The sequence below is a fragment of the Hemitrygon akajei genome, chromosome 6 (assembly GCF_048418815.1).
Source record: "Hemitrygon akajei chromosome 6, sHemAka1.3, whole genome shotgun sequence".
Classification (NCBI taxonomy): Eukaryota; Metazoa; Chordata; class Chondrichthyes; order Myliobatiformes; family Dasyatidae; genus Hemitrygon; species Hemitrygon akajei.
In genome coordinates this window covers 91,111,697-91,130,616 of record NC_133129.1, presented here as the reverse complement: position 1 = coordinate 91,130,616, position 18,920 = coordinate 91,111,697, and the positions used below count along the sequence as shown (strand labels likewise).

The 18,920-nt window shown below is 56.4% G+C and overlaps 1 protein-coding gene across 2 annotated transcripts in view; it reads right to left on the bottom strand.

Annotated features, from left to right (window-relative positions):
• Window positions 1-16,905, bottom strand: part of LOC140729258 (acetylcholine receptor subunit beta-like) — a 44,006-nt gene extending 27,101 nt beyond the window's left edge. The window contains exons 1-2 of one of the 2 annotated variants that reach the window (XM_073048836.1): window positions 16,616-16,905; window positions 1,410-1,549 (exon numbers count right to left, since the gene is read on the bottom strand). In XM_073048836.1, coding sequence (XP_072904937.1) covers window positions 1,410-1,549; window positions 16,616-16,676 — 201 coding nt within the window. In that variant the 5' untranslated portion in view covers window positions 16,677-16,905. The remainder of the gene's footprint in view (window positions 1-1,409; window positions 1,550-16,615) is intronic. The other variant, XM_073048838.1, reaches the window with a different exon arrangement.
• Window positions 16,906-18,920: the final 2,015 nt, after the last annotated feature.

Genomic DNA, 18,920 nt, shown 5'->3' with positions numbered 1-18,920 from the left:
TGCATTTGCTAATCATCGGCTGCTGTCGGAGGAAGGCCCCGGTACTCATAATCTCTCTCGCTCCCCACCCCCTCAGAGAAAAATTGTAACATGGGGGGGAGAGAGTTGCTGGACTCTGCTCTCGTTGTTGTAGGAGTGATCTCTCTCTCTCCCTCACTGGAGAGAGAGAGACAGAGAGAGCCTGTCTGAGATACCAAAGTACTGGTTTGTGAACTGCCGTTTGACGGAATCTGGATCGGTGGGCCTTTTGGTGCATCTGCTGCTGCTCCAGTGGTGGGGTGTCGATGCTTGTGTAAAGGGAGGGGGGCTTCAATGTTTATCGTTCATTCTATGGGGTTTCTTGTTTCGTGGATGTCGGTGAAGAGGGCGAAATTCAGGTTGTGTTAATGCATACATCCTCCAAGAGGACCATAATCTTGTCATTGGGTTTGGAGGCTCGTGGGCCTCAGTGACCAGGAGAGCCATGTTGGCTGGAGTCAGGGCTTTATGCTTTGGCTCTAGGTAGGGTTACCCATGCCAAACAGGTCAAAGGGTAGAGGTCACCAGTCCTCCAGGTTCAAGAGTTCAACTCAGACTGGCCAAACAAAATTGTTATGGACACGGCAATGAAGAATCCTACATCTGAGAGTGACGGTATTCCTGAGTCTCCACCTGGGATTTGCGTGACTGACAGTGGTGAAAACTGAGAGGAAGCTACTGACACGATGAAGAAACCCTGAGCACCCCAGAGATGAACAGCATTCACTGCTGGGCCAGGCACCAGTGGTGTGACGGGAAGTGTCTGTGTCATGATCTGATCTGTAAGCAAGGCGTGCTTTTCACTGTGTCCTGGTACGTGTGACCATAGCAAAGAATCAGGAAGTCATGAGGCTGTGGTATTGTGTGCAATTCCGCTTGCCCGATAAAAGGATGGAGATCGAGGCTTCAGGGAGAGTGCCGGAGAGGTTAATCGGGATGCTGCCCGGATTAGAGGGCACGTGCCATAGGCAGAGTTTGGACAAACTTGGGTCGTTTTCTCGGGGCGTAAGAGGACAAGGGGCACCTAAGATGATGACAGCCACAGATTGACCAGACAAGCAGATTCTTTTACCCAGGGTAGAAATATTAAAGGACGTGCAGTGAAGGTGAGAGGGAGAAAGTTTAAAGGGTGAGTTTATTTGACTCAGAGAGTGGTGGAGGCCTGGAAGTGGGGGCAGTGGACTGGCATTTAAGAGGCCGTTAGACAGACACACAGATATGCAGGGAATGGAGGGATGTATATCAGCTATACGGACAGGAGGAGTAGGCATTGTGTTCAGCACAGGCACAACGGGCTGGGATGCCCGGCCAACACTGTAAATTTCAGAGTGAAGCTGACTGGGATCTGAGGGATCATTTTGGCCCGTGTTTCTGCGGCCGCAGCCACTCACCACACTGATCAGCTGGGAGAGGGTCATCCCCACCCTCACCGTCACCTTCTCATCTGCTGTTTCCGCCGGGCGCACCTTGGCGTTGTACCTGCTGAAGAGCTGCTCGAGGAGCCTCTTCTCCGCCTCCGATGCCCCCGCCCCTGGGTCAGAGGTCAAAGGTGAGGTGAGGCAACATTTTGCTTTCCCAGTTTCATCACCCCCCTCTTAACTCCCCCCCTCCTGTCTGTCCCGTCCCCTCCCGTGTGACACTTCCAGCTCCACCCCTCCCGATACCACGTCCCCTCTCCATGCCCATTCCGATCCTACCCCCTCCCTACCAAACCAGTCCCTTCTCTCCACCTCCATCATATCCCACATGACCTTCTGTGTCCACTGGCCATTCTTCTGCCTGGAGGAGAGGGAGGCACAACACAGCAAATCGCCTCCCCCTCCCCAACAATCTACTCACCACACAGGTCAATGGGACATGGACAATGAACTGTATTGGATCAATTGCGAGAAGGTCATATGCACATGCGGTCAGTTGAATGCTCGGTGAATCCACTGGCCTCAAAGTGCCAAATGCCCCTCTCTTCTTGCACGGGCTTTCGATTCCGCGTGTTTTCGTCTCGGCGGGCTCGGTTCCCGATCCCCACACTCTGATTTGTCCACTGCATCCCGTGACTAACATGACCCAGAAAATAACTTTAATCCCACTGCTCCAATGTCGTTCTTAATCTACGCACACGGAACAGACCAGATGCAGGGCTGTTGCAGACAAATCCGACCGTTTCCTTGGGACCCAAGAATCCATCTTTGGTCCCACGTACGGAGTAGAATACTAAAGCAAGGATGTGATGCTGAGGCTCTACAAGGTGTTGGTCACACTGCGCTTGGAGGATCGCGAGCCGTTTTGGGCTCCTTAGCTCAGAAAGGGTGTGCTGCATTGGAGAGGGTTCAGAAAAGGTTCACAAGAGTGATTCCAGGAATGACGGGGTTAACATACGAGGAGAACTTGAGGCCCTGGGTCTGTACACTCTGGAGGTTAAAGAATGAGGGGGTATCTCAATGAAAGCTGTTGAATATTCAAAGATCTGGAGCGTGTGGATGTGCAGACAATGTTTCCGATGGTGGGGGAGTCTAGGACCGGAGGGCACAGCCTCAGAATATAAGGACATCCCTTTAGAACAGAGATGAGAGGGAATTTATTTAGCCAGAGGGTGGTGAATCTGTGGAATTCATTGCCACAGACAGCTGTGGAGGCTAGGTCATTTGTGTATATTTAAAGCCGAGTTTTATAGTTTCTTGATTAGTCAGAGTGTCAAAGGTTACGGGGAGAAGGCAGGGGAATGGGGTTGAGAGGGGTAATAAATCAGGCATGATGAAATAGCAGAGCAGACTCAAGTGGCAAGTGGCCCAATTCTACCTACGTCTTCTGGTCTTATAAAGGGGTGGGTTTGACTTTGGGGCTTGTTGGGAGGAGGGAGGAAATGACACCACTAATTCCTCACCGGCCCATCCCAAAACGTCAGGTCCAAAGCATCCTTTTCCGACCAGTACCAGCTAAAGGAGTATGTGAGGGGGTATTAGGAGTACGTGAGTTTAGAAGGATGAAGGATAATCATTGGATAAAGGACGAAAACTGGAGTTGGTTTATTGTCGTCGGATGTTCCCAGGTACTGTGAAAAGCTCGTCCTGCATACCGTTCGTACATCAACTCATCAGAGGTTAGTTTTACTCGTCACACGCACATCGAAACATACGGTGAAATGCCCCGATGACCAACACAGTCCGAGGATGTGCTGAGGGCAGCCCGCAACCTACTAACCCTTAATCCGTACGTCTTGGGAATGAGGGCAGAAACTGCGGCACCCAGAGGAAAACCGCATGGTCGCGGGGAGAAAGTACGAGTTCCTTACGGAACCCGGGTCACTGGCGCTGTTCCGCTAACTGTTATGTTACACAGTGCATCGGGGTAGAACTATAACAGAACGCAGAATAAAGCGTTAACAGCCACACAGAGAGGGCGGGCAAGGCAGATCGTGAGATCAAGAGACCAGCTTATCGGTCTGCATTGTTAAAGTCAGCCAGCGTTCATCTTGACAAGGCAATATAAAGGCAAACAAACTGTCAATGACACAGTACTGTAGTGGTTAGCACAATGCTTTACAGTATCAGCAACCTGCGTTCAATTTCCACCGATGCCTGTAAGGAGCAACACACACTAACACTGGAGAAACTCAGCAGGCCAGGCAGCATCCAGGAAAAGAGTCCTACTGAAAGGTTTTGGCCCGAAACATTTTGTCAGTACCCTCTCCCTGGATGCTGCCTGGCCTGCTGAGTTCCTCCAGCATTTTGAGTGTGTTGCTCTGGATTTCCAGCATCTGCAGATTTCCTCGTGTTTGATGCCTGTAAGGAGTTTGTACGTTCTCCCTGTGACCACGTGGGTTTCCTCCCGAAGTCCGAAAACGTACCAGTTGGTAGGTCAACTGGTCTTTGTAAAATGCCATGCAGTTAGGTTGGGGTTAAATCGGAGGTTGCGGGGGGGCACGGATTGAAGGGCCGGAAGGGTCTATTCTGTGCTGTATCTGAATAAATTACATACTAGGGGTCCACTCAGTACATTAATGGTTCAATTTAATAGCAGAGAATGTATACAGTATACAACCTAAAATTCTTACTCTTCACAGACATCCAGGAAACAGGAAAAAAGCTAAAGAATGAATGTCAGAAATATTACAGCCCAAAGTATAACAGAGGGATAGAAGCTGTCCACAAGCCTGGAGATCCGTGAGTCCGGTGATCCGTGACCCTGGTGGTCCGTGACCCTGGTGGTCCGTGAGCCTGGTGGTCCGTGACCCTGGTGGTCCGTGACCCTGGTGATCCGTGACCCTGGTGGTCCGTGACCCTGGTGGTCCGTTAGCCTGGTGGTCCGTTAGCCTGGTGGTCCGTGACCCTGGTGGTCCGTGAGCCTGGTGGTCCGTGACCCTGGTGATCCGTGAGCCTGGTGGTCCGTGTGCCTGGTGATCCGTGACCCTGGTGGTCCGTGACCCTGGTGGTCCGTGACCCTGGTGGTCCGTGAGCCTGGTGGTCCGTGAGCCTGGTGGTCCGTGACCCTGGTGATCCGTGACCCTGGAGGTCCGTGACCCTGGTGGTCCGTGACCCTGGTGGTCCGTGACCCTCGTGATCCGTGACCCTGGTGATCCGTGTGCCTGGTGATCCGTGGCCCTGGTGATCCGTGAGCCTGGTGGTCCGTGACCCTGGTGGTCCGTGACCCTGGTGGTCCGTGACCCTGGTGATCCATGACCCTGGTGGTCCGTGACCCTGGTGGTCCGTTAGCCTGGTGGTCCGTGACCCTGGTGGTCCGTGTCCCTGGTGGTCCGTTAGCCTGGTGGTCCGTGACCCTGGTGGTCCGTGAGCCTGGTGATCCGTGACCCTGGTGGTCCGTGAGCCTGGTGGTCCGTGAGTCTGGTGATCCGTGACCCTGGTGATCCGTGAGCCTGGTGATCCGTAAGCCTGGTGATCCGTTAGCCTGGTGGTCCGTGACCCTGCTGATCCGTGAGCCTGGTGGTCCGTGACCCTGGTGGTCCGTGAGCCTGGTGATCCGTGACCCTGGTGGTCCGTGAGCCTGGTGGTCCGTTAGCCTGGTGGTCCGTGACCCTGGTGATCCGTGACCCTGGTGGTCCGTGAGCCTGGTGGTCCGTTAGCCTGGTGGTCCGTGACCCTGGTGATCCGTGAGCCTGGTGATCCGTGAGCCTGGTGGTCCGTGACCCTGGTGGTCCGTGACCCTGGTGATCCGTGACCCTGGTGGTCCGTGAGCCTGGTGATCCGTAACCCTGGTGGTCCGTGACCCTGGTGGTCCGTGTGCCTGGTGATCCGTGACCCTGGTGATCCGTGAGCCTGGTGGTCCGTGAGCCTGGTGATCCGTGAGCCTGGTGGTCCGTTAGCCTGGTGGTCCGTGACCCTGGTGATCCGTGAGCCTGGTGGTCCGTTAGCCTGGTGGTCCGTGACCCTGGTGATCCGTGAACCTGGTGGTCCGTGACCCTGGTGATCCGTGACCCTGGTGGTCCGTGAGCCTGGTGATCCGTGAGCCTGGTGATCCGTGAGCCTGGTGATCCGTTAGCCTGGTGATCCGTGAGCCTGGTGGTCCGTGAGCCTGGTGGTCCGTGACCCTGGTGATCCGTGACCCTGGAGGTCCGTGACCCTGGTGGTCCGTGACCCTGGTGGTCCGTGACCCTGGTGATCCGTGACCCTGGTGATCCGTGACCCTGGTGATCCGTGTGCCTGGTGATCCGTGGCCCTGGTGATCCGTGAGCCTGGTGGTCCGTGACCCTGGTGATCCGTGAGCCTGGTGATCCGTGAGCCTGGTGGTCCGTGTGCCTGGTGATCCGTGGCCCTGGTGATCCGTGAGCCTGGTGGTCCGTTAGCCTGGTGGTCCGTTAGCCTGGTGGTCCGTGACCCTGGTGGTCCGTTAGCCTGGTGGTCCGTGTGCCTGGTGGTCCGTGTGCCTGGTGGTCCGTGTCCCTGGTGGTCCGTGACCCTGGTGGTCCGTGACCCTGGTGGTCCGTGAGCCTGGTGGTCCGTGAGCCTGGTGATCCGTGAGCCTGGTGATCCGTTAGCCTGGTGATCCGTGAGCCTGCTGGTCCGTGACCCTGGTGGTCCGTGAGCCTGGTGGTCCGTGACCCTGGTGGTCCGTGAGCCTGGTGGTCCGTGACCCTGGTGATCCGTGACCCTGGTGGTCCGTGACCCTGGTGGTCCGTGACCCTGGTGGTCCGTTAGCCTGGTGGTCCGTGACCCTGGTGGTCCGTGACCCTGGTGATCCGTGACCCTGGTGGTCCGTGACCCTGGTGGTCCGTTAGCCTGGTGGTCCGTTAGCCTGGTGGTCCGTGACCTTGGTGGTCCGTGAGCCTGGTGGTCCGTTAGCCTGGTGATCCGTGACCCTGGTGGTCCGTGAGCCTGGTGGTCCGTGACCCTGGTGGTCCGTGACCCTGGTGGTCCGTGAGCCTGGTGGTCCGTGTGCCTGGTGATCCGTGACCCTGGTGGTCCGTGACCCTGGTGATCCGTGACCCTGGTGGTCCGTGAGCCTGGTGGTCCGTGACCCTGGTGATCCGTGACCCTGGAGGTCCGTGACCCTGGTGGTCCGTGACCCTTGTGATCCGTGACCCTGGTGATCCGTGACCCTGGTGATCCGTGTGCCTGGTGATCCGTGGCCCTGGTGATCCGTGAGCCTGGTGATCCGTTAGCCTGGTGATCCGTGAGCCTGGTGGTCCGTGACCCTGGTGGTCCGTGACCCTGGTGATCCGTGACCCTGGAGGTCCGTTAGGCTGGTGGTCCGTGACCCTGGTGGTCCGTTAGCCTGGTGGTCCGTGACCCTGGTGGTCCGTGTGCCTGGTGGTCCGTGTCCCTGGTGGTCCGTTAGCCTGGTGGTCCGTGACCCTGGTGGTCCGTGAGCCTGGTGGTCCGTGAGCCTGGTGGTCCGTGAGCCTGGTGATCCGTGACCCTGGTGATCCGTGAGCCTGGTGATCCGTAAGCCTGGTGATCCGTTAGCCTGGTGGTCCGTGACCCTGGTGATCCGTGAGCCTGGTGGTCCGTGACCCTGGTGGTCCGTGAGCCTGGTGATCCGTGACCCTGGTGGTCCGTGAGCCTGGTGGTCCGTTAGCCTGGTGGTCCGTGACCCTGGTGGTCCGTGACCCTGGTGGTCCGTGAGCCTGGTGGTCCGTTAGCCTGGTGGTCCGTGACCCTGGTGATCCGTGAGCCTGGTGATCCGTGAGCCTGGTGATCCGTGAGCCTGGTGGTCCGTTAGCCTGGTGATCCGTGACCCTGGTGGTCCGTGACCCTGGTGGTCCGTGAGCCTGGTGATCCGTGACCCTGGTGATCCGTGACCCTGGTGGTCCGTGTGCCTGGTGATCCGTGACCCTGGTGATCCGTGAGCCTGGTGGTCCGTGAGCCTGGTGATCCGTGAGCCTGGTGGTCCGTTAGCCTGGTGGTCCGTGACCCTGGTGATCCGTGAGCCTGGTGGTCCGTTAGCCTGGTGGTCCGTGACCCTGGTGATCCGTGAACCTGGTGGTCCGTGACCCTGGTGGTCCGTGACCCTGGTGATCCGTGACCCTGGTGGTCCGTGAGCCTGGTGATCCGTGAGCCTGGTGATCCGTTAGCCTGGTGATCCGTGAGCCTGGTGGTCCGTGACCCTGGTGGTCCGTGACCCTGGTGATCCGTGACCCTGGAGGTCCGTGACCCTGGTGGTCCGTGACCCTGGTGATCCGTGACCCTGGTGATCCGTGACCCTGGTGATCCGTGTGCCTGGTGATCCGTGGCCCTGGTGATCCGTGAGCCTGGTGGTCCGTGACCCTGGTGATCTGTGACCCTGGTGATCCGTGAGCCTGGTGATCCGTGAGCCTGGTGGTCCGTGTGCCTGGTGATCCGTGGCCCTGGTGGTCCGTGAGCCTGGTGGTCCGTTAGCCTGGTGGTCCGTGACCCTGGTGGTCCGTGACCCTGGTGGTCCGTGAGCCTGGTGGTCCGTGAGCCTGGTGGTCCGTGAGCCTGGTGATCCGTGAGCCTGCTGATCCGTGACCCTGGTGATCCGTGACCCTGCTGGTCCGTGACCCTGGTGGTCCGTGAGCCTGGTGGTCCGTGACCCTGGTGGTCCGTGAGCCTGGTGGTCCGTGAGCCTGGTGGTCCGTGACCCTGGTGATCCGTGAGCCTGGTGGTCCGTGAGCCTGGTGGTCCGTTAGCCTGGTGGTCCGTGACCCTGGTGGTCCGTGAGCCTGGTGATCCGTGAGCCTGGTGGTCCGTTAGCCTGGTGGTCCGTGACCCTGGTGATCCGTGACCCTGGTGGTCCGTGAGCCTGGTGATCCGTGACCCTGGTGATCCGTGACCCTGGTGGTCCGTGTGCCTGGTGATCCGTGACCCTGGTGATCCGTGAGCCTGGTGGTCCGTGAGCCTGGTGATCCGTGAGCCTGGTGGTCCGTTAGCCTGGTGGTCCGTGACCCTGGTGATCCGTGAGCCTGGTGGTCCGTTAGCCTGGTGGTCCGTGACCCTGGTGATCCGTGACCCTCGTGGTCCGTGACCCTGGTGATCCGTGAGCCTGGTGGTCCGTGACCCTGGTGGTCCGTGACCCTGGTGGTCCGTGAGCCTGGTGGTCCGTGACCCTGGTGATCCGTGAGCCTGGTGGTCCGTGACCCTGGTGGTCCGTGAGCCTGGTGGTCCGTGAGCCTGGTGGTCCGTGAGCCTGGTGATCCGTGAGCCTGGTGATCCGTTAGTCTGGTGGTCCGTGACCCTGGTGATCCGTGAGCCTGGTGGTCCGTGACCCTGGTGGTCCGTGAGCCTGGTGATCCGTGACCCTGGTGGTCCGTGAGCCTGGTGGTCCGTTAGCCTGGTGGTCCGTGACCCTGGTGGTCCGTGAGCCTGGTGGTCCGTTAGCCTGGTGGTCCGTTAGCCTGGTGATCCGTGAGCCTGGTGATCCGTGAGCCTGGTGGTCCGTTAGCCTGGTGGTCCGTGACCCTGGTGGTCCGTGACCCTGGTGGTCCGTGAGCCTGGTGATCCGTGACCCTGGTGATCCGTGACCCTGGTGGTCCGTGTGCCTGGTGATCCGTGACCCTGGTGATCCGTGACCCTGGTGGTCCGTGAGCCTGGTGGTCCGTTAGCCTGGTGGTCCGTGACCCTGGTGGTCCGTGACCCTGGTGATCCGTGAGCCTGGTGGTCCGTTAGCCTGGTGGTCCGTGACCCTGGTGATCCGTGAACCTCGTGGTCCGTGACCCTGGTGGTCCGTGAGCCTGGTGATCCGTGAGCCTGGTGATCCGTTAGCCTGGTGATCCGTGAGCCTGGTGGTCCGTGACCCTGGTGATCCGTGACCCTGGAGGTCCGTGACCCTGGAGGTCCGTGACCCTGGTGGTCCGTGACCCTGGTGATCCGTGACCCTCGTGATCCGTGACCCTGGTGATCCGTGTGCCTGGTGATCCGTGGCCCTGGTGATCCGTGAGCCTGGTGGTCCGTGACCCTGGTGATCCGTGACCCTGGTGATCCGTGAGCCTGGTGATCCGTGAGCCTGGTGGTCCGTGTGCCTGGTGATCCGTGGCCCTGGTGATCCGTGAGCCTGGTGGTCCGTTAGCCTGGTGGTCCGTGACCCTGGTGGTCCGTTAGCCTGGTGGTCCGTGACCCTGGTGTTCCGTTAGCCTGGTGGTCCGTTAGCCTGGTGGTCCGTGTGCCTGGTGGTCCATGTCCCTGGTGGTCCGTTAGCCTGGTGGTCCGTTAGCCTGGTGGTCCGTGACCCTGGTGGTCCGTGAGCCTGGTGATCCGTGACCCTGGTGGTCCGTGACCCTGGTGGTCCGTGAGTCTGGTGATCCGTGACCCTGGTGATCCGTGAGCCTGGTGATCCGTGAGCCTGGTGATCCGTTAGCCTGGTGGTCTGTGACCCTGGTGATCCGTGAGCCTGGTGGTCCGTGACCCTGGTGGTCCGTGAGCCTGGTGATCCGTGACCCTGGTGGTCCGTGAGCCTGGTGGTCCGTTAGCCTGGTGGTCCGTTACCCTGGTGATCCGTGACCCTGATGGTCCGTGAGCCTGGTGGTCCGTTAGCCTGGTGGTCCGTGACCCTGGTGGTCCGTGAGCCTGGTGGTCCGTTAGCCTGGTGGTCCGTTAGCCTGGTGGTCCGTTAGCCTGGTGGTCCGTGACCCTGGTGATCCGTGACCCTGGTGGTCCGTGAGCCTGGTGATCCGTGACCCTGGTGATCCGTGACCCTGGTGGTCCGTGTGCCTGGTGATCCGTGACCCTGGTGATCCGTGAGCCTGGTGGTCCGTGAGCCTGGTGATCCGTGAGCCTGGTGGTCCGTTAGCCTGGTGGTCCGTTAGCCTGGTGGTCCGTGACCCTGGTGATCCGTGAGCCTGGTGGTCCGTTAGCCTGGTGGTCCGTGACCCTGGTGATCCGTGACCCTCGTGGTCCGAGACCCTGGTGATCCGTGACCCTGGTGATCCGTGAGCCTGGTGATCCGTGACCCTGGTGATCCGTGAGCCTGGTGATCCGTTAGCCTGGTGATCCGTGAGCCTGGTGGTCCGTGACCCTGGTGATCCGTGAGCCTGGTGATCCGTTAGCCTGGTGATCCGTGAGCCTGGTGGTCTGTTAGCCTGGTGGTCCGTGAGCCTGGTGGTCCGTAACCCTGGTGGTCCGTGACCCTGGTGGTCCGTGAGCCTGGTGGTCCGTGACCTTGGTGGTCCGTGAGCCTGGTGATCCGTGAGCCTGGTGGTCCGTGACCCTGGTGGTCCGTGAGCCTGCTGGTCCGTGACCCTGGTGATCCGTGACCCTCGTGGTCCGTGACCCTGGTGATCCGTGACCCTGGTGGTCCGTGACCCTGGTGATCCGTGAGCCTGGTGGTCCGTGAGCCTGGTGGTCCGTGACCCTCGTGATCTGTGAGCCTGGTGATCCGTGACCCTGGTGATCCGTGACCCTCGTGATCCGTGAGCCTGGTGGTCCGTGACCCTGGTGGTCCGTTAGCCTGGTGGTCCATGCTGTCAGGGTTTTGTACCTGCTGCCCGATGGGTGATTTTGAGATGTTACCACCAGTAGGAGAGGCTCAAGCGAGGGGGCAGAACTACAATGTAAGAGGAGGCAATTACGAATACATGGTTCCCTGAAAGTAGAGTCACAAATCAACATGGTGGCGAAGGCAGCTTTAGGCACACTGGTCTTCATCAATCAGGGATGTCATGTTGGAGTTGTACAAGACCTTGCTGAGGCAGCATTTAGAATATTGTGTTCAGTTTCGGCCACCCTGCCACAGGTCCGTTTGTAATGTGAACCTATGTCGTATGACATGGGCGATAATGGTCTTTCCATCACCATAATTGTTCTTGGCAAGTTTTTCTACAGAAGTGGGCAGTGTCTTTACAAGACGGGTGACCCCAGCCATCATCAATACTCTTCAGAGATTGTCTGCCTGGTGTCAGTGGTCACATAACCAGGACTTGTGATCTGCACCGGCTGCTCATACGACCATCCATCACCTGCTCCCATGGCTTCATGTGACCCCGATTGGGATGGGGGGGGGGGTGCGCTACAGGTGCTACACCTTGCCTAAGGGTGACCTGCAGCTAGCAGAGGTAAGGACTCCTTTCGTAGAGACACATCTCCACCATGATACCCACCTGCTATAGGAAAGATGCCATTAAGTTGAAAACAGTGTGAGCAGATATATGACAGATCAGAAACGTTTGGCAGTTAGTTAGTTACTGTCTGGCATTTAGGGCAGCAATGAAGGTCCTCCATCTGTCTGTCCTTGGCCATTTCCTCTATTCAGGGACCTCATTTCTACCTCTATGGTACAGCACCAAGTTGTCTCTGGTCTCCCATGTTTCCTCTGCCCTTCATGGGTCCAATGAAGTGCTGTCTTGAAGATGGAGTGGGTCTCTCTTCTCATCGTGAGCCCGATCTATCTCCATCACTTCCTCATGACGACTGTGGCCATGTCCTCTTGGTGACTCTGAAGGAGCAGGCTGTGGTTGGAGATCTTTCTTGGCCAGAAAATACATTGGGCCGGTTAGGACATTATTCCTCGGAGTTTCAGAGATCGGGGTTGAGTTGATGGAGTTGTATATAAAATCACGAGGGCCATAGACAGTGTGACGTGGTCTTTTTTTCAGGGTTGCGGAATCGAGAACACAAGGGCACAGGTTTAAGGGCGAGAGGGAAGAGATTTAATAGGAACCTGAGGGACAACTTCTCCACGCAGAAACCGTAAAGAGTATGAGTTGCCAGAGGAAGCACTCATGTCGGGTTTAAAAAAGGTATGTGAATAAGAAAGGTTCACAGCAGGAGTTCCCAACCTGGGGTCCACAGACCCCTCAGGTAATGGCATTGGTCCCTGGCATAAAAAAGGTTGGGAACTCCTGGTTTAAGGATATATGGGCCAAACGCGGGCAAGTGGGCATATTGATTGCTGTGAACCAATTGGGCTGAAGGACTTTTTCCATTTGGGATACTCTGTGTATGTAGGAACTAATACAGGCAAAGGGGGAGAATCTCTGGAATTCTCAACCCTTGAGGGTGAGGAGGAGGTGGACAAACTTTTGATAGATCGTGGGGGAGGGGCTGAGACAGAGGGGACGAGGCCTGCAGGAGATTAGCTACAATTATAGAGAATGGCAAGGCTGGTTAGAGAGGCCGAGTGGCCTACAGCTGTTCCATCCTCTTGTATTTCTCAAAAGACTAGGAGATTGCCAGTGTTACCCTGCACCCTGGGTAGTAACTAAGCTAATTGCTAACAGGGTTCAAAGTAATTTTTTTTCCATATTTATTTTGAATTTTTTTTTCTAATAGGATGAAGTCAGAATGGTTTCCTGAAGGGGAAATCTTGCCTGACAAATCTGTTGGAAATCTTCTAGGAAATGACAGGCAGGATAGACAAAGGAGAGTCAGTGGATGTTGTTTACTTGCATTTTCAGAGAGCCTTTGACAAGGTTGCTTAACAGGAGCCCATGGCATTACAGGAAAGGGTATAGCACAGACAGAAGATTGGCTGAATGGCAGGAGCGGGAATAAAGGGAGCCTTTTCAGGTTAGCTCCCAGTGACTAGTGGTGTTCCGCCGGGGTCAGCTTTGGGGCCCCTCCTTTTCACGTTCTACCTGGACGATAACTTTGGGGCCGGGTTTGCGGACTGTACAAAGATAGGTGGGGGACAGGTAGCATTGAGGAAGCGGGGAGTCTGCAGAGAAATCGGGACAGATTCCGGGAATTGGAAAAGCAGTGGCCGATGGAATATTGTGTAGGAAGTGTATGGTCTTGTACTTTGGTAGGAGGAGTAAAGGCATAGACTATTTTCTAAGCAGGGAGCAAATTTAGAAATCAGAGGTGCAAAGTGACTTGGGAGTCCTTGTGCAGGATTCCCTAAAGGTTAATTTTCAGGCTGAGTTGGTGGTGAGGAAGGCAAAAGTTAGCATTCGTTTCCAGAGCACTAGAATATAAAACCAAGGATGTAATGGTGAGGCCTCACTTGGAGTATTGTGAGCAGGTTGGGCCCTTATCAAAGAAAAGATGTGCTGACATGGGAGATGGTCACAGGAATGATCCTGGGAATGAAAGAGTTAACACACGAGGAGTCTTTGATGGCTCTGGACCTGTGCTCGCTGGAGTTTAGAAGAATGACAGGGGATCTCAGTGAAATCCATCGAATATTGAAAGGCCTGGATAGAGTGGATATGGAGAGGGTGTTTCCTGTTGTGGGGGAGTCTAGGACCAGAGGGCTCGGCCTCAGAATAGAGGGACATCCCTTTAGAAAAGGAGATGAGAAGAAATTCCTTTGGCCTGAGAGCAGTGAATCTGTGGAATTTGTTGCCACAGGTGGGTGTCGAAGCCAGGTTATTGGGTATATTTAAAGCGGCCATTGACAGCTTCTCGATTAGTGAGGGGGTCAAAGATTACTGGGAGAGGACAGGAGATTGGAGCTGAGAAGGAAGATGAATCAGCCACGATGGAATGGTGGAGCCGACTCAGTGGGATGAGTCCTGCTCTCACGTCCATTGTCTTTGGCCTTAACATTGAAGTATGGATGTTACCTCATACTACCTTAAGATTCATTCTCTTGTTTGCAATTATAGGGAAAAAATACAATGGACAAGGACTGACTAGCAATGTGCAAAAAACAAACTACGCAAGTATATATTACACTGAGAACATGGGTTGTTGAGTCCTTGAAAGTGAGTCCATAGGTTGTGGCATCAGTTCAGAGTTGAGGTGAGTGAAGTTATCCTCTCTAGTTCAGGAGCCTGCTGGTTGCAAGGTAATAACTGTTCCTGAACCTGATGACAGCAGCAAAAAGAGAGCGCAGGACCTTAAGATATAGGCCATTTGGCCCATCAGGTCTGCTCCACCATTTAAGGCTGATCCATTTTCCTTCTCAGCCCCAATCTCCTGACCTCTCCCTGTAATCTTTGACGCCCTGACTAATCAAGAACCTGTCAACCACCACTTTATTGACTTGTGGTCTCCAAATTCCACAGATTCACCACCCTCTGGCTAAAAAAAAAATCCTCCTCATCTCTGTCCTAAAGGGACATCCTTCTGTTCTGAGATTGTGTCCTCCGGTCCACAATCGAGAAAAATCCTCTCCATATTCACTCTACCTGGGCCTTTCAATAGTCATTCGGTTTCAATGGGCTGGAGTTCCCATCCTGGGGTCCACAGACCCCTCGGTTAATGGTAGGGCACCCATGGCATAAATAAAGGGTTGGGAATCCCCGAGGTGAGGGTCCTTGCTGATGGATTCTGCTTTCTTGTGGCAGCACTCCTTGTAAATGGTGGGGAGGGCTTTGCCCGTGATAGAGCAGGCTGTGTCCGCCACTTACTGTGGGGTTGGTCAAAGTCCAAAAATAAACACAGCAGGCGGCTTGTCTCTGTGATTTTGCTGTCCCATGCTAAGTATGAATAGACCAGGCTCGTATATTCGTGTGGGGCGAGTCAGACAGACTTGTTACCTGATAAGTGAGTCCCCACCAACATTCCCCAGACTTAAGCTGTCTGCCTGCACTTCTTACTCACTCAGTGCCCGATACACCACAGGCATTTAGGGCACCATTGAAGCCCCTCCATCTCTGGGGGTGTTCAGGTCTTCCTTCATCATGTCAGTAGCTTCCTCTCGGTTTTCGCTCCTGTCAGTCACACAAGTCCCAGGTGGAGGCTCAGGAATACCGTCACACTCAGATGTAGAAGAATTCTTCACTGCTGTTTCCCTAACAAATTTGTTTTACCAGTCTGGGTTGTTGGCCCTGAGCTGAACCCCTGAACCTGGAGGACCGGTGAACCACTCCTAGTCTGACCTCTACCCTTTGACCTGTTTGGCATGGTGACCCTACCAAGAGCCAAAGCATAAAGCCCTGACTAGCTCTCAGGGTCATTGGGGCCCAACGACAAGGCTGTGGTGGTCCTGGAGGGCCTGCGCTGCAAGCAAGGCCCAGTGTGCCAGAGGAACTGGGCAGGTCGAGAAGACCTCTGTGGGAGAGAAGCAATTGTCGACATTTTCTGTCGAAACCCTCCGAAGATTTTCACCACATCTCACTAGATGTGACAACAATAAACCTCCCCTCCCTTACCCCCCACCCCCGGCACTGTGGAGATCAGACGAAACCAGCCAATGCTAGCTGTCTGACAGGGCGTCCTGGAGTCAAGATCTCAGCTGTTCCTCCCTCCACAGATGCTGACCAACCTGCTGAGAGTTTCCAGCAGTTCTAGGTTTCATTTTGGACACCCCACCCTCCCCATCAAACCCACCTCAGATCCCAGAGCCCCCCACCCTCCCAATCAAACCCACCTCAGATCCCAGAGGCCCCCACCCTCCCCATCAAACCCACCTCAGATCCCAGAGCCCCCCTTCTCCATCACTCACCTCAGATCAGAGACATCCCCCACTCACCTTCCATTTCAAAATCCACCTCAGATCACAGAGCCCCCCACTCTCCCCATCAAACCCACTTCAGATCCCAGAACCCCCCCACCCTCCCCATCAAACCCACTTCAGATCCCAGAACCCCCCCACTCTCCCCATCAAACCCACTTCAGATCCCAGAACCCCCCCACTCTCCCCATCAAACCCACTTCAGATCCCAGAGCCCCCCCACCCTCCCCATCAAACCCACTTCAGATCCCAGAGCCCCCCCACCATCTCCATCAAACCCACCTCAGATCACAGACATCCTCACCCACCCCTTCATACCCACCTCAGATTTCAGAGAACCCCCATCTACCCCTTCAAACCCACCTCAGATCACAGAGAACCCCTCGCTCTCTCTTTCACATCCACCTCAGATCTGAGACTCCCCGGCCCTCCCCTTCAAAACCCTCCTCAGATCTCAGAGACACCCCCACCCTCCCCCATGACCCATCACTGTGATACCTGTCCCTGCTTTCTCCCTCTCCCTCCAGCCCCTCCTCTCTCCCACCACTTCCCTATCATCCCTCCCTCTGTCCCCTCCAATCTCCCCCTCGCTCCTCTCCTCCTCCCCGCTCACCTCCTCATCCCTTCCATCCCCTCACTCTATTCTGTCCACATTTCCTCTGTTCCTTCCCCCTCCCTCTCTTTTGCTCACCCTCCTTCCCCCCTCCCCCGCGCTCTCCTCCCCTGCTGGATCCTGTGTTCTACACCCCTCCCTGGGACGTGCTGTGTTATCCACGAGCTGTGACCCCTAGTTCACACCACTCCTTTACCCCGACCCTCCTGCCTCTTCTGGAACGGACCCCTCGTTTCTTACCTATGCCTGCCCCCACAAGGAGCAGAACCTGAAGACCCAGCGCCAACCTCACCCGTTCCATCTTCTCCCGAAAACTTCCCACCAACTTCTGTCCGGCCACTGTCTGCCGAGCCCCGATTGGCCGCCGGGCTCGGACGGAGGGCAGTGAGCGCCGTTGAGTGGTGGGCACGGCCTGTCACTCAGCGGGTGGGCGGGATCCACCCTCGATAGGGCAGTGGGACGCCGGACACGGTCCCCCGCCCGGGAGGAACGAACACCTGTCCCGGCCAGTCAGCGATGCCCCCCACCCCACATCCCTCTGAAGGGCATTTAAAGGGACAACTGCAGCGATGTCAGTGAGGAATGTTAGGCGGTTTCATCTGCCGGGCGTTGCAGACGGGAAACCTGGATTTTAATCCTTCCCTGGAGTCACTTGTAGTCAGAATCAGGTTAATTATCACTGACGTGTGTGGTGAGTTCCTCCAGCATTTTGTCTGTGTGTGTTGTTTTGCAGCAGCAGTACGGAGGAAGCTATATAAATTGCTATAGGTTACAATATGAAATATACACAATTAAATACATGGTCCCAAAAGAGGGCAAAATTGTGAGGTACGGTAGTGTGCATGGACCGTTCAGAAATCTGATGGCGGAGGGGAATGGTTCGGTGTAATGTCAGAGGATGTATACAGTATACAACCTGAAATTCTTACACTTCACAGACATGCACGAAAGAAGAGACCCCCCCCCCAAAGAATGAGACAGGAAAACGTTAGAATTCCAGAACCTCCCACACCCTCCCCCACTTACTCCCACAAAAGCATCAACCCTCCCCTCCCCCACACTCCCAAAAAGCATCAACCCTCCCCCTCCCCCACACTCCCGCGAAAGCATCAACCCTCCCCCTCCCCCACTCACTCCCAAAAAGCATCAACCCTCCCCCACTCACTCCCACAAAGCATCAACCCTCCCCCTCCCCCACTCACGCAAAAGCATCAACCCTCCCCTCCCCCACTCACTCCCACAAAAGCATCAACCCTCCCTTTCCCCCCACACTCCCACAAAAGCATCAACCCTCCCCTTCCCCCACACTCCCACAAAAGCATCAACCCTCCCTTTCCCCCCACACTCCCACAAAAGCATCAACCCTCCCTCCCCCACTCACTCCCAAAAAGCATCAACCCTCCCCCTCCCCCACACTCCCACAAAAGCATCAACCCTCCCTTTCCCCCCACACTCCCACAAAAGCATCAACCCTCCCTCCCCCACTCACTCCCAAAAAGCATCAACCCTCCCCCTCCCCCACACTCCCACAAAAGCATCAACCCTCCCTTTCCCCCCACACTCCCACAAAAGCATCAACCCTCCCTTTCCCCCCACACTCCCACAAAAGCATCAACCCTCCCCTCCCCCACACTCCCACAAAAGCATCAACCCTCCCTTTCCCCCCACACTCCCACAAAAGCATCAACCCTCCCCCTCCCCCACACTCCCACAAAAGCATCAACCCTCCCCTTCCCCCCACACTCCCACAAAAGCATCAACCCTCCCCTTCCCCCACACTCCCACAAAAGCATCAACCCTCCCCTCCCCCACACTCCCACAAAAGCATCAACCCTCCCTTTCCCCCCACACTCCCACAAAAGCATCAACCCTCCCTTTCCCCCCACACTCCCACAAAAGCATCAACCCTCCCCTTCCCCCACACCCCCACAAAAGCATCAACCCTCCCCTCCCCCACACTCCCACAAAAGCATCAACCCTCCCTTTCCCCCCACACTCCCACAAAAGCATCAACCCTCCCTTTCCCCCCACACTCCCACAAAAGCATCAACCCTCCCCTTCCCCCACACTCCCACAAAAGCATCAACCCTCCCTTTCCCCCCACACTCCCACAAAAGCATCAACCCTCCCCTTCCCCCACACTCCCACAAAAGCATCAACCCTCCCCCTCCCCCACACTCCCACAAAAGCATCAACCCTCCCCTTCCCCCACACTCCCACAAAAGCATCAACCCTCCCCTTCCCCCACACTCCCACAAAAGCATCAACCCTCCCCCTCCCCCACACTCCCACAAAAGCATCAACCCTCCCCTTCCCCCACACTCCCACAAAAGCATCAACCCTCCCCCCCACAAATACATCAATCCCCACAACCCACTACCACAGTGCAATCACAATCCCCCAGAAACCATGATCTGGAGTCCATCAAAAACTACTCCCCATCCCAACACTTCGACCTCTCAACAGGCTCTCTTGCTACTGTGGCCTCCGTTGGTCGGGGTCGACCATGGATGTTCCACCCTCGCTGTCTGGATACGCAAGCCAG